Source organism: Nycticebus coucang, chromosome 17 (genome assembly GCF_027406575.1).
Source record: "Nycticebus coucang isolate mNycCou1 chromosome 17, mNycCou1.pri, whole genome shotgun sequence".
Taxonomy (NCBI): domain Eukaryota; kingdom Metazoa; phylum Chordata; class Mammalia; order Primates; family Lorisidae; genus Nycticebus; species Nycticebus coucang.
In genome coordinates, this window is record NC_069796.1 from 60743246 (window position 1) to 60767918 (window position 24673).

At 39.7% G+C, this 24673-nt stretch overlaps 1 protein-coding gene across 9 annotated transcripts in view; it reads right to left on the reverse strand.

The window, feature by feature from the left end:
* EBF1 (EBF transcription factor 1) overlaps window positions 1-24673 on the reverse strand; it is a 406628-nt gene that overhangs the window by 102937 nt on the left and 279018 nt on the right. For 5 of the 9 annotated variants that reach the window (XM_053566781.1, XM_053566780.1, XM_053566778.1 and 2 more), the window contains exon 9: window positions 50-183. In XM_053566781.1, coding sequence (XP_053422756.1) covers window positions 50-183 — 134 coding nt within the window. The remainder of the gene's footprint in view (window positions 1-49; window positions 184-24673) is intronic. The other 4 variants (XM_053566782.1, XM_053566779.1, XM_053566787.1 and 1 more) reach the window with 1 other exon arrangement.

The following is a 24673-nucleotide window of genomic DNA, read 5'->3' on the forward strand; positions in this document are numbered from 1 at the left end:
TCTTCAACTAGATCAAGCTATTAGATATTAATGTTCAGACAACACCTACCTCACTCCAGACCAGCATGGTACCGAATATGACCTGTAACCCATCAAAGAAATTGTCTCCTATGATGATCACAGTTGCACCTCCCGTCGTCCATCCTTCACTCGGGCTGATAGCTTTGATACAGGGAGTAGCTGCTTTTCAACACACATGAAAAAGAGAAGGAGTCTGCTGTTAGAACCAAACTTTAATGATGGAGACTTGAGAAAAAGGAAAAAAAAATCTTTTATCTTTTCACTCACAGAAAGTCTCTCAAGATCTCTGCATTTCCTAGCCACATTAGGACCTGAAACCTAAGGGTGCAACTTTAGTTTTTAAAAGCATTCTTTTCATTGCTTCTATTAGAACACACATCTTTTACTCAAATGTCTATCAAACCTGAAATCTTATGAAATAAAACTCAGAAGTAAAACTTAATTTATAAAATGTTAAGGATTTTTTTTTTTTTTTTGGTAAAAATAGTGAGTGTTCTTAACCTACTGAAAGCCTTATAGGATTCATAATTAAGTATACCTCCTGAAAAGGAAACTTACATAATTTTTGATAAACATTTCTGCCCAATGGGAAGACGAGAAAGACAAGAGGCCAGAGCAGGAAATGATTCTTGCTCCACGCCTTCTGTCTGTGACACTAACATAAAAACATTTCTCATTAAAAATTATTGAGATTTTTTTCGAATACATGTCATGAATCCCATTTTATAGATGTAAAAATGAAAAAAAAAATGCAAGTCATTTGGGGTGACTTACGTAACAAAATGGCTAAGTCAGGGCTAAACCACACAGCTCCCAGGATCTTTGCTTTGTTGTGTTTCCCAGGCATAAAACCCTAGAAATGACTTTCTCAAAATTTCATCTCTTTTCTCTTTCCATTACAAATGGCTCTTGGAGATGGGAAATAATTTGCAAATACTGTGATTCCAAATAGACTGGAGGTGGTTTGCTTAATGAGCATGGCATACTTTCAACAGAATTGCTGGGCGTACATGTAATTGTTGGACCATTTTTGAAATCTTTCAGAGGGCACCTTTGTGCCACTGAGGATTTTTAACTTCACAATGTCACGCTGCTGTTCTCGTGATTGCTTTTATGAAAAACAACAAAGCAAAATTCTAAAGAAGGTGAGATATTGTGCAAGAAGACAAAATAAGACCCTCTTCTTTAATAAAAAGTTTATTAAGTATCTAAGACTGACTTTCCAAACATTCAAGCCGATGAGAGCACCAGTTAATTTTAAAGGGAAAAAAAACTGGCAAAAAATTGTTGGACTTTGTCAAAGTTGGCAAAATGTCATGTTTCAACTTTTGCAAGAAGGGAAGAAAATATTAAGCCCAGCCCAATGGGACCACTGCTCACGTGCCATCACACAAACAAGTAGAATGGGTTTGACTCTGATTCAAATTAATCTTAAAAATTTGTACAGAGAAATTTGGAAATATCCAAACTAAACATTTCATGTTGGCTGAATCATAGCAATGCATTTACAACAAAAACTGTAAGTTTTTGCAGTTCAGATGATTTTTCTGTCCTCTATTTTCTCCCCAAAACAAAATAATCAATCAAGAAAATATAAATGATTGGAAGATTGAAAATTCTTGTCTAATCTTTTAAATACACACAGAGGTTTGTGATCAATGTTCCACAGGCACAGGAATTTTTCTTAGAGAAAAAGCTTTCTTGAAAGGTAAAAATATTTAAATACATGAACAAGTGCTCCCAAACCAATGGTGAAATATGATGTATTATTTCAAGCAATTTATAAAATAAAGAAACTATATTTAACAACTCCATAAAGTTCTTAAAATACAAGCAGTTTGGAAACGTTTTGTTAATATCCCCAAATCTTAATTCTTAATTTATAATTCAACCTACTTAGTTGCAATAATGAAGTAGAAACATTGTCGTCATATCCCCTACTTCTGAGAACAGAATATTGGTTTGACTAAGCTGATTTTGAGAGTCCTATATGATGACAAAGTGTGGAATCCAATAATATCACTAATTGCTGACCCTAAGATGACCCACACAGACCTCAAAATGGACCTGGTGTTTATTATCAGTATTAGCTTTGGGATTTCTGTTCATTTTTATTTTTTTTTAATTACACAATTAAAATATTTTAAGATTTAAAAGAATTATCTTTAGATATATACAATCTCCTCCAAGCTTTCCCACCATTGCACAAAAAGAGACAGAAGGATGTGTTCCTGTGTCTTTGAGAAACCCTCTGATAGGAAAGGCCTTACAAGAGCATGGTCAAGCCACTGATTTTGTACTTGAACACTTCTTTTTTCTACTTGTTATTTGTAGGATATAGAGGTCATGTAAGTACATACGTGTGTATGTGCTTTCAGACTCTTCCTAAGGAAAGTGACATTCTCAAATACCATGAGCAACTCTCCAAAAGCAAAGCTATATGTCAACTAGTCAGAGGAATAAAAGAACATCAAACTTCCAGAGGTAACTTGGTGAGAAAACAATATTTGACACCACCTTCTTAGTTTTATTGGAGAAAAAAACCTTAAGGAAAGAAGCCCAGGAAGAGTGAGTGACACACTCTCAGTGCATCCTACCTCTACACCCAGGCCCATCCCTGCTTCCAGACTATACGCTATTCTTAGAACAGGTCAGTCAGGCAGACCTTTCTAAGTTTAGACCCCAAGGGGTTCTAGTGGTGCTCCTACGCATCTGTTATGCATATTTGTCTTGAGAGGAAGCTCTGTGGGGTCTTCCTATTGAAAATACATAAAGGAATAGTGGGCTATTCCACAGAGAGAGATGGAGGGGAGAGGGATGCTACTGGCATTTGGTAACTGGAGGGCAAAAATACTAAGTATCACTGGGCATGGTAGCTCAGGCCTGTAATCCTAGCACTCTGGGAGGCTGAGGCAGGTGGATCACTTGATTTCAGGAGTTCGAGACCAGCCTGAGGAAGAGTGAGACCCGGTCTCTACTAAAAACAGAAAAATGGAGGCAAAAGAATCGTTTGAGCCCAAGAACTTAAGGTCGCTGTGAGCTATAATGCCATGGCACCTAGTCAGGGCATCAGAGTGAGACCCTGTCTCAGAAAAAAAAAAAAAAAAGAAAAAAGAAAAGAAAAGAAAGAATGCTAAGTATCCAACAGTGCATGGAATAGTCCCTCAAAATGAATAACTCCAGTATGCCAATAATGCAAGATGGGAAATATTGTGACTAACTAAAGGAAATAGGCCTTAGAGCCACTGTTAAGAATTCACAGATTCATGGAGGCCAAGGCAAGAAATACAAATGGCATGCAGCTCAAAGTCTCAGACCAAGCGTGAGAAAGATGGATGGCCATGGACAACAGCACTGTAGAGCTCTGGAAATGGTGGGGACACTGGTGGCAGCCCTGCTTAGCTCCAGCTCTGCTGACCCTACACAAATGCAGGCCCAGTGTGGCTTGGGCTTCTCTTTCAAAGAATACAGGAATCCAGATTCTTACATGAAATGCTCTAATTTTTAAATGTTGACAACTAATTCAATATTTTTTAAAAATGTGTAGGCCAAACAAAATGTTTATGGGGTGGCTTTAACTAAACAGGCTGCTATTTCATACTTTTCACTTGGAACTTTCCAGACTTAATGCAGACCTGGAAATACTTGCAACCATGGTATCTAAACTACAGGTACCCAAATGCTCACTACAGTATTGACAGCAAACAGTTCGAGTGTCTACATGTGCCCAACATGGGAGCGGTTAAACAAACTATAGTATATCCATACTATGGAATACTAGGAGTATCATTAGCATGGATGAAAAAAAAATCTATAAACTGATGTGGAAAGAGGTCAAAATATGTTAATAAGTGAAAAAAGCAATTTGCAAACTAATGAAAAGTGTGATTTTGTTTATTTAAGAAAATGGTATCTATGATGCATTAGTATATGTGGGGTGTACAGTTATATGAGAACAGGTATGATGGACAAAGGTCCAGCAGGAAAGATGTGCATCAACTGTCCCCAAAGGGTCCTTGTAAGAAAAGAATGTGACTAGAGTATATTGATGAAAAGGGGAGACAATTAACTTTTATTCTATGGATATCTGTCTGGTTTGAATTATCTCAATGATTATTAAGGTGATATGTTATAGTAATAATAAATAACAACAGAACATGTAATTCTGTGAGAGATAATAGTTGTACTTTTTAAAGCAAATCGACAGTAGAACAAAACAAAACAAACAGCTGTGCTGAGTAACGGGCCCTGACCCTCTTCTTCTCTCTCTTTTGGAAACATTTTCTCTAAGAAAACTCAAAGAAGTTTGGAAATAGCCAAGGGCTTATTTTTCTTTCATTCAAGATACTGGGAAAGAGAAATACAGGGAAGATAGATCATTTTCTTTCTTTTTTTTTTTTTTTTTTTAATTGTTGGGGAGTCATTGAGGGTACAATAAACCATGTTACACTGATTGCAATTGTTAGGTAAAGTCCCTCTTGCAATCACAGTGGATAAATTCAGTGGAATTTAGGAGTGAAAAGATTTACAAAAGAGTTCAATATAGCCCAGGGATATAATAATCGATAGAATTCTATTTCTGAGAAAATATCATGTGGGTGGGGGATGATATTTGAATACAAAACCACTTTTACCAGAGAATTCTTGATTCAATTAGTAAAAGATTCTTTCTTCCTCACCAAGGAATTCTTACACCTTATCTACAAGACCAATAAGCCAATTTCTCATTCTAAACCTCATTAAAAATATAAGTTTAGGGTTTTGTGTTTTTTTTTTTTTTTTGCTTTTGCCTTTTTAAAAAAATCCCTTCCCCCACGCCTCACCAGCCACCAAAGTAGAGGAGATTTTCCTTCCTTCAAACTATGACAATAACATGATTACCCCACCACAGTTTAGCATAATGGCTCTGAAATGCTCCTGGCACATTGCAGAGTTAAAGTGGAAATTATTAGGTAGCTCTTCTTTGTTATAATAATGATCACTCCACAAATAAAAGCTCTTCTCCCAAAGGTACTGCAAGGCACAAAATGCTAATTTTGAAGATTATGTGTGTGCTCTTATTAAATATTACTATGCCCTGCCTGTTTGAGGGCTTCTCTGCTCTGATTGTTTTATGAGTACCACGTTAATGTCATTCCCATCTTGCTAGCAGCAGGCACACATTTTAGCGTTTGTATGAGAGTTGATCAAAGGCCACGTGCTGGGGGAATTGCTGAGAAAACACGGACAAGCGATAAAAATCTAACAGATTAATTGGTTTAAATTTCATTTCAGGGTGTTGAACTTTGGCTTAGGACTCTAATACTACACCGTGAGTCAGGGCCTAATTACCAGATTTCCAATTTGCTTCTGAACAATGGTCATGGTGAGAAGTAAGGAAAGAATTAAAAAAAATAAAAAAGAAAGAAAGAAAAAACAGCTCTAGTACATATTTAACAACTAATGTTCTGTGTGCAGACCATTTCACCAGGGGACAATTGCCATCACCTGCCTTTCCTTCAAAGCATTTATATTTCCTTCCAATAGAATAGCTATAGAAGGCAGAAGAAATCAGAGATGCCCTTTGTGGTCTAAATTTTTCCTGCACATTAGCACTGAGGGCATCGGTCTCTTTATTAGCAAAGTGAATTTATAAGCTGGAATCGCACCTCAGCCTCCAATAGAAATGATCTATTCCGTTGATAGAAAGCAAGGTCCAGGAGAGCCATGTTTACCTCGGGGTTTATGGGTGGCCTTGGGAATAAGGGTTAATTGAGCTCAGAGGTGCCTGCCCATTGAGGTGAATTAGTGGTGTGTGCAGCTATCAGCAGAGCCCTGGGGCTGCTCTGATTTTTGCCTCTGAAATCTCTCTGTGCTGTGATCAATACCTGACTTATTTGGGGCAGCCATATAGATGACCTGGGTTCAGGATTTATCATACCTTTTCCCTAAAATGAGGCCTCTGTGACAGTTGATGCCCTATTGTGGACACCTAATTAGAGATGGATTGTTTGGCTTTTTTCCCCTCCATTCCTTTATTTAAATCCATTGGAGGGGGGGGACACTGTCAGTTGGTAAAAGGTACAAATTTAGCTATTTCCTAATCTCAATCTAAATCTGAAGACAAAATTCCATTTTGAAGTGGATATTAGGTTCTTATCCATTTCCGTTGTGTATGATGCATGAAAACAGGCAAACTCTCCTTTGCCAGACATTCTGTTAACCAAAGTCTATTAATGACCCTCTACAGAGCAGATAACTGTTGCTTACAATGGAGGTAAAGATGTTGGCACCAGTCTTTACTGGATTCTGAGTAAAGATAGAAAGATGAAATTGTGTTAAGTTGATTTTAACATTCAGGTGTGACAACCTTTGAAAATGGGCAAGAGCTCCAGCTGTTGAAATTCCACACCTACCACTTAGTATGCCCTTGAAACAATCTTTTACTCTTTTTAAGCTATAGTTTCCACATGTGTACCTGCTTCATGAAACTCCAACAACGTGTACAGAAAATACCTACTATGTTTTGTTGTTTTATTGTGCACCAGGCACACAGTATTTTGAGTTGGTGCTATAATTATTATGATTATGGGAAGTTCCCCATTAACTGGTTTATTTATCTATAGGAAAATCCTATACTCTGATCATGTAACTAACTAACTGGATTACATAGTTTATTATAGAACTTTCCTAAGAACTCCTAATTCAGCTACTTGTTAACATAGCCAGCAAAATGTACTGAGTAGGTGGAACTGGCATCAGTCCTTCCAAAGTAGAATGTTTTTTTAAGGATCTCATTTGCCTGGAATGAATATTAATGGGAAACTTTTCAGAAATGAGGAATTGACTTTAAAGTTATTGTCCCAAATTTTTGAGACTTGGCAGAAAATGTGAAACTCATGAGCTCAGCTCCTTTCTACGGGATACTTGTGACCTTGTAAAATCTCAGGCTTTTATCTACTTGATTTTGGTGATATTGTGCTTGGGAGCAACCCCGTTTCAAAGATTGTTGGGGGCACAAAATACTCCACGTGAACTCAGTATGCAGATATCTGTTCTTCCTGCTCAATCTGAACAACAGTTTTTGTTGTGGGTGGGTGTTGGGTTTTTGGGTTTTTGTTTTGAGGGAATGATGACTTTCCTGACTGCTCACAGCTCATCCACACCACAACCTGCCTTCTTTGCACCCTGAAACTAGCAGCTACTAAGGAAAAAGGACAAATAGACGGTTTGTCCCTAGCTAGAAGACTGGTCTGCTCTATTTTCAGCATGTACAGGAGACAAATCTATTCTTTATCTATTCTCCAACCAGATGCCATAGAAACCAGTAGCAGTTATAATGACTGACCTGAACTTTAGCACCCAAGTATGCAAACTTCCCTTTCAATATGCTAATATCACTGCAGACTCCAAACAAACTCCACTAATAAACAAACAAACAAATAAATTTCACAGTTTCCTCCCACAAGGTGTAGTAGTCTTCACATTTCTGCTGTCGCTTTAACTTGTGTTACTAGGGGTTTGTTTCTGCCTTTATTTCCTTCAGTAATTGCATTATGCAGATAAGCATTTTATTGTTTATTAGGCTTTTTATATTGTTTTATTTTGTTTTGTTATTGGTCTGTACTTATGGCTCTGTCTTCCAGAATATCTAGATATTACCTGGCAAAGAATCGTGTATCACGTATACAAGAGTGTGTGTGTGTATGTGGTCTGTTTGCCACTTTAAGGAGAAATGTAGCCCATGATATAGAGATTTCTCAATACCAGACGCAATTAAACCTATCAACTATTAAATGAGGAAATTGAGAATTTCAAGTGTTTTTCATCCTTTATTCCAAAGTGACTTCATTTGGCAAGAAAGTCCTTTCCTTTGACAGCATTAATGGTTCTCACAAAAGAAGAGAAAAAGAAAAATTCATAGTCACTAGTTGGAAATGTATCTCCCATGTCCATCTACTACATGAAGGCAGAATTTACCTGCCCTAGAGGTGGATATCTGGATGTACCTAAACTTAGAGAAATAGCATCTAACTTCTCTCAAACTATGCCATTTGCTAATTACAGACTAAGCTGAAATTGTAACTACTTTCTATTTATTTTGCAGATTTCTTATTTCAGTCTGAATTAGCAAAATTCTTCACCAAACAGTGGACATTAAATCTGAGGAAAGGAAAGACAGAAATGCTGGTTTAACAATTGTCATCCAAAACATTCCAAGGCTTTCGGATTTCTGAGTTTCATCTGTCAGAAATCCAGAACTCTACGCAGGTTCAACCCAGGGTTATTTAACAATTTAGCAGTGGAAAAAATCTTGACATTTTGATATACCTGTAACTTCTAAATTGCACTTGAAAGACTTATTGAAGGCTTTTTGATTTAATGACATGCAACACAGCATTGTTTCATAATATGCAAAAATTGTTTGTTAAATGCACTGCAGACGCTCAGGATTTTATAACTCAAGGTATGAATGCATACCTACCTACCTCGAGTTTTGATCTGCCAAATCCAAAATTAAAATGTACAAAATAGTATTCCTAGAGCAGCTTTAGGCAAATATTGTCATCAGTTTTGTTTTTGTTTTGTTTTTCTCTCCTTCTTGTTCTATGATTGTCAGCCACTTCATTGCACAGCAATGGGGGGGAATTGTCATGGAGGGTAGAAGAATTTTCAAAAAGAATTATTCATGGATCCAATTGTGATATTTGTTGCAACAATAGTAAATTCACTTGCCTTTGATTGTACAATAAGTAAATAACTCTTTTCTTCCTGAGAAGGAGAACTTCCATGCCCAAAACTATTTTTAGCCCCATGCTCCTTATTATCCTGTTATAAGAAAAGTTAGAAAGGAAATGAAAATAACCTTCAAAAAATGGACACCCCATATTGTAAAAAGGGGGAAACAATTTTCAGGTTGAAAAAAAAAAAAAAACATGTAACGGCTTCTTCAAGGAATACTCAAGTCTTTATTCACAAGCAATCTTCCTGGACCTGGAAAATCATAAAGTCAAATATGAGCAAGTCTAGTGGAAAATCTGTGACGTTAACCTTGGCTGGAGTCGTATTTTTAACAGGCCTTGAATGTGTGTGCCGGATTATCCAGATGGCCATACAGGAATCGGCCTGATAGGATTAAACCTTTATGCTGAACTCTACTCCATCTGTTCTCCAAGGTTTGCCTTTCCTTATCTGCATATGAATTTTTAGCCTCCTTATGTCTGGGAGCAGGACTAAATTCAGCATTCAAAACATGGATGAATGCAAGATAATTTAACATTTCATTACTTAGTTGCAGTTGATATTATCTTGCTCTTTTTCTAAAAATAAAACAAAACATTTTTGCTAAAAAGAAATTGAAAAGCACGCAGAATCTATGTTTTGTTAGAGGGTTTTGCTTTTCTCTTCCCATTGGCTTCCAGGACTCATTCAACGCACTGCTATGATAGGGGTTTACATCAGTGTTTGTCTGCAAAGATTTTTTTTTAAAGGAAGACACCGTATCCTCTCAGCAGAATTCACCCCTAAGACTAGATAATACGTAATTCTGACTGGGTGAATGATCCAAGCAGCAGATTTTCATGTGTGCTTTGTTCTTTTTTTTTTTTTTTTTCCCCATTAAAAGAGGTTTGATATTAGCCACCTTTTGACAAAATTAGATATAACTGTTTCTATCAATTTCATTAAGTTTTTTCCATGTTGTTCAGGAAGCTTTTTTGTGCTGGGGCTTTTTTGGTGGGAGAAGCGGGACAGCCTGTAATTCAGAGCTTTATCTTGAATGAAAAATGCCTATATCCTTAGTAGCAGTGAAGTAAAGTCACTTAGTAGCTGGAAAACTTGGCTGAGGGTAGGTTTCAGGACAAAGGCCAGTGAGTCCCCCAATAGGCCAGAGCCTGATGGATGCTTCTGGGGTTTCCAGTCCTATGCAAAGACAAAGGGATGGCTCTGACAACTGGACTTGTGCAGACGGCCAGTGACAAGCTTCCCAGGCAAATGACCTGTCAATGAACGAACATGTTGCATGAGAGAGGGGGCTTTTAGAATCCTTCTTTGAGGCAGGTTTATAGCATCATGATCATTAGATGTGCTCAGTGCATTTGTGATGGAAACTTCAAGAGATGGCAGCATGTGGAGCCCTAAGAATAGAGGATCCCTTTAGCGGTCTAGCAGACTGCCACAGACCTCACACAGTACCCCACTCACACTGGCTCTCTCGGCTTGACGTCATCATGAATGGCAAGGTCAAGCAGCTCAGCAAATAATTTAGGCTTTTCTACACACAGCTATAATTATGATATTTAAACGGTACTCTTAACAGGACATTCAGAGGCAGAGGATGATGAAACTTCCATTTGAGCTTTTTATATTATTAGAGACAGGGTCTTACTCTGTTGTTTAGGCTAAAGAGCAGTGGTGTGATTGTAGCTCACTACAGCTTCAAACTTCTGGGCTCAAATGAGCCCACCTCAGCCTCCCAAGTAGCTGGGACTACAGACATGGGCTAAAATGCCAAGTTATTATTACTAATTTTTTTTTGTAAGACAGGGTCTTGCTATGTCTTACTGTGTTGCTCAGGCTACTCTCAAACTCCTGGCTTCAGGTAATTTTCCCACCTCAGGCTCCCAAATTGTTGGAACTATAGGCACATGTCAATATACCCAGCTAATTTTTTTTATTTTATTTATTTTATTTTTTTGAAGAGATGGGGTCTTGCTATTTTGCCCAAGCCTGCCTCAAACTCTTGGCTTCAAGCAATCCTCCTAACCTTGGCTAGGATCATAGGCATGAGCTATCCCTCCTGGTCCCCTATTTGAGCTTAATATGACTTAGGTTTATTGGTATACATGTGTGTAAATATCTTGTAAAATACATGTCTTTGGCCCCTTACATTGACAAGCATTCTACTCTGGTAATGAGGGTGGCTCCCTTTTTGGAAGTAGATGACCCTAAGGGAAGAGCGAGCTCACACACACAGCCCTAGTGTCTATCCTCCACATTTAAGCTAAATAAGAGCACCTGACTGGATGTTCAGTTTCATTACTTAATTGGCTTTGCCCAATATAGGAGCCACTGGCAGCATGCCGCTATTTATTTTGTTTAATTAAAATTAAATAAAGTTATTTTCTCAGTCATATGTACTAGCTACATTTTAAGTGGTCAATAGTTACATTGGCTAGTGATAACACTTCCATTATCACAAGAAGTTCTATTGGACAGCCCTGACCTAAGGATCAAGTTTAGATAACTGAGCCTGTTACTGAGAGAGACTAACCGGAGCTACCATCGATAGGGTGCCCTCCATATATGAGGAACAGTGCTAGGAATACTTAATCTCTAATCCTCCAGCAAAGATCAGAAAATCCAATGTGCTCAGGGCAAGATGGGAAGGTAAATTAATGAAATGAGCAGGTGAAGTGCAAAGGGAAAGGTGTGGACTGTGGCTCACTGCGCAGCTTGTGCTCCAGCTAAAAGGCGCACAACTTCTGAGTCTGACCTAGTTGTTGCCACGGGGAATGTGGATCTGACACTACCAGCTCATCCAATTACACACAAAATTTTCAAATGCAGATTTTTCACATAAAGTTTCTTTATTTTTTCCCTTCTCTACTCTTAAGGAAAAAAAATATATTTTCATAAGCAACAAATCTATAATTTCTTAAAGTACCATGCAACCCAAACCTAACTATGGATAAAAGCTGGGTTCAGTTCATGAACCACCAGTGTATAAGTCACATCAATCCTCAGAGAGCAGAGAATCATCTTTAGTTATTAATTTTGGGGGGTTTTTTGGCAGGTATTTTTTTTTGGCCAGAGCTAGGTTGGAACCCACCACCTCTGGTATATGGGACCAGCGCCCTACTCCTTTGAGCCACAGGCACCACCCATTAGTTTATTTTTTTATTTCTTTTTATTTTTGAGACAGAGCTCAAGCTGTCACCCTGGATAGAGTGCCATGACATCATAGCTCACATCAACCTCTAACTTGGGCTAAAGCAATCCTCTTGCCTCAGTTTTTCTATTTTTAGTAGAGACGAATTCTCACTTTTTTGCTCAGGCTGATCTAGAACCTGTGAGCTTAAGTAATCCACTCACCTTAGCCTCCCTGAGTGCTAGGATTACAGGCGTGAGCCACCGTGCCCAGCCTTTAGTTATTAATTTCTATAAGTCACATAACTAATACTACCATGGATTCATCAGACAATAAACACAAACCACAACCAAGGCTAATTTTGCCACTCCCAAAACACATGGAAGTCCCCAGCTAGCCTTTCTTTACTATGCAGACAATTTTTCTATACTGAATTTGGGAGGTGAGTTCCTTGTTCCTGAAGGATTTCTATTGTCATCATGTAAGACAGCATAGATAGTGACTTTTTAAGGAAGCCATGTTTTGCATGTGAGCAGCATTTCAAAATCAACCTTGCCCAACCTTCAACAATGCACAAGTCCTGCTTTGTGCTTTTGGAATAAGTCTGCTTATATTTCTCTCAGCATCCGAGGCTGTACTTGCTAACGTATCTGAGTGAACTTTCATTACTGAGAGCCTTATCATTGTAAGCCAGTTTCCTCTCCTCCCTGACACATCCAGTGATGCTGCAATCCAGCATTTGCTGCAGCACAGATGTTTCCGCGGTGATGCTCTGTGACGTCATACACACAGGAATGTGTGCCATTGAACTTACCCACACAAGAGGTACTCCACTTCCATTTAAACTTCATGAAGCACTGACTCGACTTCCTCAAAAATTACTCTTTGGGGTTTGGACTGTACTATCTTTGCCCAAAGGAGCAAACATTCACTTCTGCCTGTTTGTGATTCATTTTACACCATAATTATTAATTATGTGTGAAGTCTAGTCTACCTACCAAAAACCAGATAAACCTTTCTCAGATGCCATTTTTTAAAACTTAGCCCACAGGGTCAAGTCCACCTTTGTGAATACGGCCAGCTCTCCCTTTCCAACCTCATTTCCTGCCTCTTCTGAGCTGGAGGCAGCAATTACAAAAACTGGCTCTGAGTTGAAGAGACCTCAGCTCCCCTTCCAGCTTCACTTACCTTGGGCAAATTACTTTACTTTTCCTAAGCCTCAATTTCTATCACTTTTTATTGGACATAATCATCACAAGACAGCCCACTTCATGAAACTGTTGGAAGGTTTTGAAGAGCTCAGCACAGACTAACCAAGAAATTAATGTGAGATGTTGATGAAGAAGAAGAGGAGGACAGTGGGGAAGAAGAAAACAAAGATGAGGACAGAAAGCCCTCCAAATTCACTACCTCCAAACATTCTTTGCTTGTTTTCCACCAATATTTTTGGGAAGGTTATACTACTCGGTTTTATTCAGCCAAACAGTTCTTTGCCCAAACGATTCATCTTCTGTGTGACGATGTCTATAAAACACTAACCCTTTAATGAACCCCTCATTTGTTATTAACTGCACTCTTCCTTTAACTTTTATCTTAATATATGTATGTGTATACGTACCTAGCTGGAGATATATATATATATATAGATATAGATATATATATAATGCAGGAAACCCAACTAGTCAATGCAACCCTTGCAGGCAGGAACCTCTTTATTCACAGACTAGGAGACAGAACTCTGCATTAACCAATACCTGACAATTAAATACATAGCATTATGTTTTAAGGAGCCTTCCCACACCTTATCTGATTTCTTAATAACAACCTTGAGTTGGTAGGTAAACAAATGATATTCCACTTTGCAAATGAGGTTGCTGAATCACAGAGACTCACTTAAACTTAAGACTTTGAGAGCATACTTTTGACAGATATACTCAAATATTTAAAACACCCAAGCTACCCTTCAACTTTGGTGTTTATCTGAAATTTCTGCTCAGTTTGGCTAAAATATTCACTTCAATCGTATAAATACAGCCAAAGTCCCATAAAATCTTAGTTGTGCAATTTCTTATCCCCAAGATAGAGGGTGGATATTTATTAACTTTACAGAATATTACTACTCTATTTCCAAGTAAAGTTATTTTCCCCCTAAGACTCAGGCCCACATATGAATTATAGTAAAATCTCTCTCCACCTTCTTGTATTTCCAAGTTCAGAAAATGGCATTCTAATATAATACCACAGGTGCCAATTTAAACACAGGAACATGGAAAATACTGCCAAACTTCCAGGCTTAGAAGCTTTCCTATTGTTAAAAGTTGGGCTGCTAACCTCAGAGTTTGAACATTTAATGCAAGTGAGAGCAACACGATGAGAAACATTGTTAAAGCACAGGGCTGTCCCCCAGACTTTCATTTTCAGTCTGGACATCATCCATCTCAATGGTGTTCACTATAAAATTTTACACTTAAAAAGAAAATAATAAAAGTTACAGACTAACAAATATGCTATCCTAAAACAATACCTTAATAATGTTTTCCCCAACTTTTTCTTTTTTTCCCAAGCAACAAGGATTAGATTCCACAGGCCTTTAGCTAAGCAAACCAAGAAGAGTCTCTAGGATTCTGCCAAAGTTAAAAAGTAGAGGATTATGAGGTTTGACTTTATAGATTTGTTGCACATGATAGTTACTGGAAGAGCACAGCTGGTTTCACAATACAGCCGGAAGATTTGGCAAAGAAAGACCAAAGATACATTTTCTTCCTCCATCAAGAAATAATAAAATACATTGGAACTGGCTGGGACACATTCCTTCATCCAACATTCCACAGATAAGGGATAACAGCATTGGTCTCTAAAGCAGCACTTAGTAGGTGCTCAGTGCCTGCTGCCTTCCCCAACTGTGCTCGAAAGAGAAATGGATTAAAAAAAAAAATAAATAACCGAGAATTGGCTTGACCCCCATAGCACAGTGATTAGGGCCCCAGTCACATACACGGAGGTTGGCAGGTTCAAACGCAGCCCCAGCCAGCTAAAACAACAATGACAACTGCAACAAATTTGTGGCAGGTACCTGCAGTCCTAGCTACTTGGGAGGCTGAGGCAAGAAAATCTCTTAAGCCCAAGAGTTTGAGGTTGCTGTGAGCTGTAATGCCATAGCACTCTACCCAGGGTGACATAGTGAGACTGTGTCTCATAAATAAATAACAAAGAATTATAGAACGTTCTTTGTACCAACCATGTTAATTTTAACTATTCCTCTAAACAACAGCCAAAGTATATTGCTATCTGCTCATACTTTACATATACACGTATCTTGAAATTTTTATTACTTTGCTCCAAGGTCAATGATAATAAACTAATGTGTGGAGAAAAGACCTCAAACCTAACACTGTCTACGTCCCAATTCCCTGTGTCCCCTGCTGCATTTCTCCCCAGAACTTCAGATGAAGAATGTGGGTTTGAACAATTGGTATCCTGCTGATCGCAACTGTCAATTAAATAAGCCAGCGACAAGGAGCGTATGTCTGCATATAAAATATTGATTAATTCCACAGATTGGGATAAAAATATATCAGTGCTTTAGATCCACTTTCATGCTTGTGGTCAGATACACGTTCAGTTCACTCAGATCTATTTCTGCACTCGGTGGGCTGGAGAGTTACTTTTGTGTTTCACTTTTCTTTTCCTTCTCTGGTTACTCATGTCAGTGCTTCTGTTATGATGACCAGCGCATACGTTCGAGTAGGATTTTAATTACTAGGTCATCTCCCAGCCCACTTGCCCATGGCAGGCTGGGCAGAAAAGCAACCGTTGTACAATCCATGCCTGATACTCTCTCTTGTGCCTCTCCAGGTAAATCTCTCTTTTTCCAAGGATGCTAAAATCATGCTGATGGCATCATATTCATCTGATAAGGATGATGATCACCTAATTTCTATAAAGTTTCATTTCTGTCCACTGAGTATTTCAAGTTGCAGGGTTGGCACAGGGAGGTTGAGATGGGGTGCCTGATAGTGTGATGTGATACCAGGACTTTTTATCTTAACTCAGAAAAGCACCTTCCCGTATATCACTGCACATGCCAACTAACTTACCCTTGGGATTTAGCATAGATCTGGCTTTTCAATTTGCCTTTGAGTAATGTCGTCAATTTGCTTCAATCGAAGCAGGTATTATGTTACCTGCTCAAATAGCAGGAGAATTTCTCTCCACCTCTGAAGTCCAATATGTGGAGATTAGCATTGACTAAAAAGTAAGAAACAACAGTAGTGATGACCCCTTGTGTCAAATACCTGGAGGACTAAATGCTGCAGATACAAAACCCTACTCTTACTGTTTGTCCACAGCCAAATCCTTGAAGGATGGCCTCAGTTTCCCAAACTTGTTAAATGTAGCTGGTGATAGTAGGACCCTCTTACTGTTGTTAGAGCATTGAGAGAGACAATATCAAGTGTTTAGCTGGATGTGTAGGAAGTACATAAGAGGCTACCATCACAACAGCAAAACCATCACCACCTAAAACACTGGTTTAAATGCTAGGACAGTTAGTGTGTGACTCAGGAAAACACAATGAAGCCCTATCTCCAAGTCAACGAGAAACCAACCTATAGGAATTTTTCAAATGTATTTTCTCATCAAGAGATCACAGACCTAACACACCTTCTCTATTAATCTTTCCTCAAGCTTCTGATGTTGGGTCCCCTCTGCCTAAAATCATCTTTCTGCTTTGTTTGACTAAATGCTGCTCATTCTTATTTAAAATTTTAAAAGGTTTGCTGATGCTTCAGACTTGGCTGAGTCTCCCAGTTGTAAGCTTTCTTAGCTCTCTATATTTATCCTTCATAGAATTTATCATCATTGCAATTTAGGTCATTATTTGCTTATATTGGCATGCAAATAAGCATACACACGTGACTGTACACCTCATAATGCCAACAACTGTCCCTCCCTTGTTCACTTCTGTAGCCCTATTGTAGAATATAATAATCAATCAAATATATTTTAAACAGATGAATGAATAATTGAATGAATCAGCAAATGAACTAAGGAGGAATCACCTACATTATTACAATGTTAAGGAACTAAGTAGAATAGCTTTAAAGTTAGGAACTCTCCCATCAGTTATGAACAATCGCCACTTCACCCACAATGGCTTTCCTAGGTTGACAAGCACTGGCTACGTGCAAGCCACAGGCTGGTTTCCTGGGCTGATCTGGCCCCATGCCAGCAGGAGGCCCTCCATTCTCTTGGGGGTTAAAATTAGCACCAGTAAGCTCCCCGTGAAGTGGGCTCTAATCATGCAAGGAGCCAGGTGGATCTTGCTGACAGATGTTAAGGTTAGAAGGAAGGGTAGCAGCCAGATGACAAAACAGAGCCACCCTCTTCCGGAGGTACCAGGACTTCCTGTCTTTCGGCCCTGCTGGTTCCTGCCTGCCAGCCCCTTCCCCATGCATCAGTTTCAACACAGTTGCTGCTCTTTTTGTCATTTGAACTCAAATCCTATCTCAGAAATTGATGGGCAATCTTGCCCTTGACAACACAATGTCAGCTTTGCTCAGTGTCCAGCTGGTTCCATATGTATTATCATAATGCGCCGCCTGGGTGGACCCAGGCTGATTCTCTCTCTTCTTTCAAGTTCTCTTCCAAAACCAATATCTATCTGCCCTCTGACACGCAAACACTATTTTTAAAAAAATAAAAACAGAGTTTTGATTTTTAAAATCTAATTAGGATATTAAGGCTATCATTCTCATGGTAAACTGAACCTAAAGGGCTTTCTTTAAAAAAAACATTTGACTCTTTAGAAAAAAAAAATGTTTTCCAGGGTCCTACATAGTTTCCTGGTGACTTGAAAGAATTACTACTTCCCCCAAGTCTTTAAAGTGCTCTCTCACAGCATTTCCCAAACTTTAGCCGTGATTTTCCTGTACTGAATATGCTGTTATCTGCTTAATATTATTTAGTTGCTGTTTTTGTTTCAATCAACTTATCTTTTCTTTAAACTTAGTCTTGCCTATGCGATAAAAGCTGTGAGATCACGATTTTGGACTTGGGGTTGTATTATTTTGTTCATGCACTAAAATAAACAGAAAACCATTAGGGAATGTTTTCAGGCCTTTGCCCCCCAAAGTCTATCTCACATACTGTACGGGAAACTCTGGTGTAAAGTTCACTGCTCACCATCAAGCGGATCGCACAGTACACCCTCTCTGCTGAAGCAACATGGGGAGAGAAATGTTGAGTGAGAGCTGCTAAGACACAACGGCTGCATACACTGTGTGGCTTTCCAGGCCTTCTAGAACCAACTGTTCGCTTCTTGCAGAGAAGCCCAACATGAGGGGAAGCTGTTCTCTGAAGTGACCATCACCCCACACTTGGGGAGCCACTCCCCAAGTCTGCGTGTAGCTCCTCAAAACCTAGGAGACCCTGTCACAGAATCGGCTGGGTTTGAACAGCAAATCCTCAGTACTCGAAGGGCTCTATCGAACCCCACCTTCACTGAGGAGGAAATGGAGGCCCAGAGAAATCCCAGGACATACTCCAAGTCCTGGAACAAGGTGGTGGCAGAGATTTACTTTATTTCTGCATATATAACTGAAGATGTCCAGACAAACAAGCATACATCAAACCCAACTTCTGGCCACTGCTCCTAAATATCTTAAGAAGGGCCGAGGCTCACGCCTGTAATCCTAACACTCTGGGAAGCAAGGCAGGTGGATTTCTTGAGCTCATGAGTTGGAGACCAGCCTGACCCCATATCTACTAAAAATAGAAAAACTGAGGCAGGAGGATGGCTTGAGCCCGACTTTGAGGTTGCTATGAGCTATGACAGCACCCATGGCAATAGCTTGAGGCTCTGTTTCAAAAAAAAAAAAGGGGGGGGGGTTTATACACAGTACATTGAAGTTTTCACTTACATGTTAATATCTGTTGAATCCTCTAAAGTTCTCCAGGAAAGAAGATTCCAGTGACAAGTACACACAGAGCAGATTCGGTTTGGAATGATCAATTGTGCGAATAAATGCACAGGAATTACAATGCTTTTGTAACCAAATATAATATTTTAACAATTAGACCATAAAAAACTTCTGTCATTTCTGGCTAAGATATAAGCAGAAAGCAATTCTCACCCCACCAGAAACACATCACACTCTGGGCTTATAAAAATATGTCACGTGTGGCTCACTCATTCATTAGCTCAAGCAAAGTACCAAATACTGGAAATTTCCCACAGTTTATAGGTTTGTCAAGAAATTCATATAAGAAGACAGCCTCCCCATCTCCAAGTCAGTTTCCCATTTCATGTCTAGCACGAGGTTTAGTGACTCCTGAGTATCTGTGTTATTGCTCAATTCACAATGTCATGGCTTGCACGGACTTCTTTTTCCTCACTCTTGTACATGTGCCAGAGAGCCCATATGGTCAACAAATGATTTCTAGGGAGAGGAGTTAGAACATTCTTGCAAATAAATAAAATATTACCAGCATCCTTACTAATATTATCTTACTAGCCCCATAGAAAATACACCAGTCATCAAACAAAATCAGCATTTTGTTATTTGACTAGCGGAATGTGTTGTGACTATGAAAGAAAATGAACTATGAAGTAAGCATACAGGATCTGCCCCATTTTAAAAATGAGATACACTCTGGGCTAACTTTCAAAAGGTCTATTTAAGATGAATACAAATGCCTTCTTTATATTGAGGGGGAAAAAAACACGGGATAGGAGATGGAAAGAATTTACCATACATAGTGCCTAAGAGCAGCAGTTGAGAGTATAGATTTTGGTGTCAAGTTTTTGGGGGTTGAATCCTGCGTCTACTACTTAACTGCTGTGTGGCTCTGGGTTATTACTTAGCCTCTCTGTTGCTTCAGTTTCCTCATCTTTATAGGGAGCCTGTAGCACCCTGTGCCTGTCACAGAAGGACTCAGTGAAAATTTATTGCCCTTATTCTTAGAGCTTTGTGGTTAGACAGACCTAGGGTCAAATCCCAGGTTCAACCCTAATTAGTTTGTGGCTTTGGACACACGTTTGACCCTCCCTAAACCTCAGTTTTCTCATCTGTAAACTGGAGATAATAATTATTATACCTTATCAGATTCACTAGAGGATTTGATAAGATAAGTAAAATTATTATCACGGTGCTGGTATTTAGTAAATGCTCCATAAATGTTAGCTAGTGTCAGTTCAGAAATAACAGTAGAAGAAGTAAAAATAACAAAAAAGTAATAAATATTACTCCATGGCCTGGTCACCATCAAGCATGGCAGTGAAGTCGGAGTCTTTTGTTAGCAATGGTGGTGTCAGTGGTTTGTTAGCTGTCGGTGGTGGTGTCGTAGTTAAACAAACAAACATAGATCATCTGCTTATCCCTGACCCATCGCTGTGAACCCTTTAATCTGTCTGGAGCTGAGATCTTGCTGGCTACCCAGTCCCCAGTGTGAGGATTTCTGTGCTATCTGCTTTATGAAGTACTCAGGGGATATGCTGGAAATCAGTCTTCACTTACATCCTTGTTTGTTATCTTGACTACTTGCCACATCCTTTCTATTTCAAGGGAAGAGAAAAGGCATCTTCTCAACTGCTCGAAGGAAAAGGTTCGATGTGATGCCTGAAAATCTGGGCTCTCAGTGCTCTGTTTTATGACACATCTGGATATTCTTAACCCTAATGTTCTGTTCTGGCCTCTGTCTTCCTTTTTCAAGTAGGAAAATCAATTGGTAAGTTGCAACATGCCACCTTTAGTCACAAACAGTGACGCCGATATTTGTCTTCTTAATCCAGACCCTTCACCGAGATGCTCTTGCCTAAGTGGGTCTGGCCGGAGTTCTGTGCCATGGAGGCTGCTGCAGTGTGGGAAGCTCCGCATCATTCCTTCATCTTCTGCCATTGTGTTTTGAATGTACATTTCTCTCAGGAAGCACAACTAATTTTGTTCTTCTCAGGATCCCTGGAATCTGAGAGAGACTTGAGGCAGACCTAGGCTACCCTGAACTGCATAGGCATTGAGGTGGACCCCAAATCCTCTGGCGTGGTATTACCCACAGGCCACAAAACCATGTGACCTCTAAAATGCACACTTGCTGGCCAACATTATATGTGCAAGCCCGAAGAGAATTAAATGGCTTTGGACAGAAACACTTCTGTTTAGGCATGAGCAGATTCCATCCCCTTTCCAGGTCTTACTGTCCCTGTCTGTAAAATGGGTAGGGGGTTAAAGAAATGACCTTCCTCCCTTCAGTGACTGTCAATACAGCATGAGCTGTGAGGCAGGCAATGCCCAGGGTGGGAGGGGAGTGCCTTTTTCTCTGTTATTCTAGTTTATTTTCACTGATCCAGTTTTAGTTTAGTTTGAGTGATATACATAATAACGTGGCAGGCCTCCATTCTAAAGGCTTTAAAAAAGGCAAGGGTCTCCACAAATTCAAAAAGAAGTCAACAGGTACACTCTTTCTATGCTACTTATGAGAAAGTAATCAATGGTACAAAACCATCTGGGAAAAGAACTCTCAGAATGTTGGGCTTTCTGTCTAGAAGGTACACACGCACTACTGATAGAATGAGTTGTAATTAGGGGACAGCTTCAAGGTACAGCCAACTCCCCAGTGAGCTTCCAAAGTCTAGTGGGGAGGAACAGAGTTATAAACAACTCAGAGCAATCTTGCCCTGGGCTTTCATGAGAGAAGAGGAGCCCATGTAATTGGCACTGAGTTCCTCAAAGCCCTGCTCAGCCCCCGCACCACTTCACAATTGCCACTGGGAGCCCAGGGCTGACCAGCCCACTTGGGCCTGTGTGCTCTGCCCCCTCAGCCACCGCAGCCTCATCTCCTGCACTCCCTCCCTCCTTGCCCGGGAGCAACAGGAGTGGTCCCTATCTCATTTTGATTTCTGGAACTCACCTAAGGAAAATAGCCTTTGTACACACTGTTCTGCTTAGATTTTTCTTTTCGTCCCATTTGCCTGGTGCTATAGTTTGAATGATGAATGGTTGAAATTCCGCTTCAAAACTCATACTGAAATGCAATTACCATCATAACAGTATTAAGAGGGAGGGCTTTAAGAAGTGATTAGGACACTGGCACTCTCCCCTCATGAGTGAATGAATGGAGTTAACCCAGGAAAGGGTCAGCTTTCATGGTACAGCCTTATAAAACCGAGCTTTCCGTTGTGTGGGCTGGTTTGCCTTTCTGCCTTTCCACATGGAATGACACAGCTTAAAGGCCCTCCCCAGATGCCAACATTGTGCCTTTGGACTTCCCAGCCTCCAGACCTATAAGCAATAAACTTATTATCTTTAAAAATTACCCACCCTGGAGTATTCTGTTATAGCAACAGAAACAGGACTAAGACACCTGGTGAAAACCTATTCATCTTTTAAGTTTGGACATAAAGTATTTCCTCCAGGGAGGCTTCCCTGACACCTTACTTCTCCCTTTCTTTTCTATGGTCTCGTTGGATACACCACTCTCATTCATTAGTTGTAAGTGTTGCTTAATATCTTTCTCCTATAGTTACACCACAAATTCTGGGAGTGTGACTGCCTTAAGCTACCACACCTTGCTTAGTGTCTGGCATGTAATGAAAGCTTAGTATGAAAGAATGATTTAAAGCCGACCTTACTGACATCTTATCTATTGGAAGGGTAGTACTGGAAACAGCCAGTGGAGTTCTCTGTTCCCCTAAAGTCCTCTTTCTCCAAAGGCACCTTCTTCAGGAAGGCATGTGTCCATGGCTTCAGTTCAGAGCACACAGAACAGGGCATACTAGGAGGAAGTCTAAGAGGACCCACCTTGGCTCTCATTAGACACATACCAAACTGAGGCCACAGAAGCAAAGTGCCCACTCAGGGTTGCACAGCTAGTTAATGGCAGAGTCAGGTCTAGAATCCAGCCATCCAGCCACATAGATAGCCTCATCCTCCTTCCAGCCTCTTCCTAAGGCCATATTTACACAAAGTGGAAACAAGATGGGCTTGATTTAGGATAATCTCCCCCAAGCTTGAACCCTCTTTATCCACACACCACACCCATAGACAACAAATTTAAGTGCAGCTTGACACAGGGAGTCAAAGGACTAGGCACTCAGGGGCAGCCAACAGAAACAAAAACTACTTCTGTCTGGAGCAAAAGCATTAAAGAAGGTCATATGCTAAAAATCAAGAATAACACATTATTGTCAGGGACAGATGGAATGGGATACTACAGACCAAAGGTCAGAACTGTTAGTGGTGAACACCTGACTCTCTCTAAAGCTGTAACTGCAATGACAAGATGGGCCCAGTGAGCCTATCACTCCTCTTCCTTCTTTAAAAGATTTTTACTTTCACCAAACTCTACTATTATTCTGATTAGTTTTATTTTGAGATCTTGGCACACCTATATTTTATAAGAAGGAAAATTTAATTCATTCATATCTGCTGCCCCCAAAAGCTAAATTTCAGTCGTTTCCCACTTTTAAAAAGCAGGTGTGTTTTTAAAATATCTCTCTGTCAGCCAAGAAACTAAGTAGGACCTCAGAATTTATGAGTATTTAAATGTCCATATTCTATAAATATTTGATTAAGAGTTTCATGAATTTTTTTTCAAGTAAAATGAAGGATGCACAAATTCATAATAACTAGAAAATAAAAACTAGATCTGAAGAAAACCAGATTAGAACCTTAACCCCACTCCTGGAAAAGGCCCCTATGCTTAGATGAGCTGCTCTCGAATGTGCTCATAGTTCCTACGGGATCATGGGGGAGGTAAGTCCTCCGATATTTCCTGAGAAGGGACAGGGAAAGGAAAAAAAGGGTGAAAAACACATGCACACCAAAATTTAAAAAAACACACATATTCCCTAAAAAAATGAGCATTGAGACTGCTTGTCAGAGGGCTCTCTGACAAAGCCACTGGGGTGTATTCACAGCCATTTGCATAAATGCTGCCAGTGAGTTCACCATAGCTGCTAGCGCTAATGGTACATAAAGCAATTTAGTCACTTGGCCCAGTATTCCGCGTCAGAACGATGAGCCTCGGCACTTTGCCTTGTTGCATATTAGATCATTAGATCATTAGATCACAAAGCGTCGGTGCGTGCAAGCTGGCAGGGTCTCCACACTATAATATCATAAGGGCACCACATTTTGCCATAGGGGAAGAAATAGAGAAACTGATACCACAATTGGCTTTAAATTCAACTGAACACATCCTGAAACTCAGAACAACAACAATACCAGTAACAACACTCCCCGATCCCTTTCCAGCTTTCCAGCATCCAGTTCCTATGAATTTTCCCAAATGTTGGACAAGGCAGGGGCTGTATGTGGCCGTGGGAGGCCACAGTCCAGCTCCTTTAGTCCCAGGTTTACGCTTTTTGAAACTTGGAACCCTGAGAGCAGTTACATTTTGAGGTTGCCTCTCTCCACAACTGTACATTGTCTATAAAGCTATTACTTAAAGAAGAAAGCTCACTAGCCTAAACACTCCCATAAATATCCAGCCAAAGAAAATCTCAGTATTTATGAATGAAGGAAAAGGAGAGGGAGAGCAATTCCCATGAGCTACAGCATGCCAGGATTCACTCTCTTTGGACCATGCAGGATTCTATGCTATAAATTTGCCTTTGTCAACTCTCATAGTTGGAATACAGGGACATTTATCTGAGCACAGGGGTTTGGGAGTCCACAGGTCCTACAGGGGGGACTATGCATGAACGTAAATCATGGCCTCTTATTTCTACTATACGCAGAAAGCTGAGCCACCAAAGGAACTTTCCTCCAAGAGTATGATAAGCAGGATATAAATAGAGATGTGCAG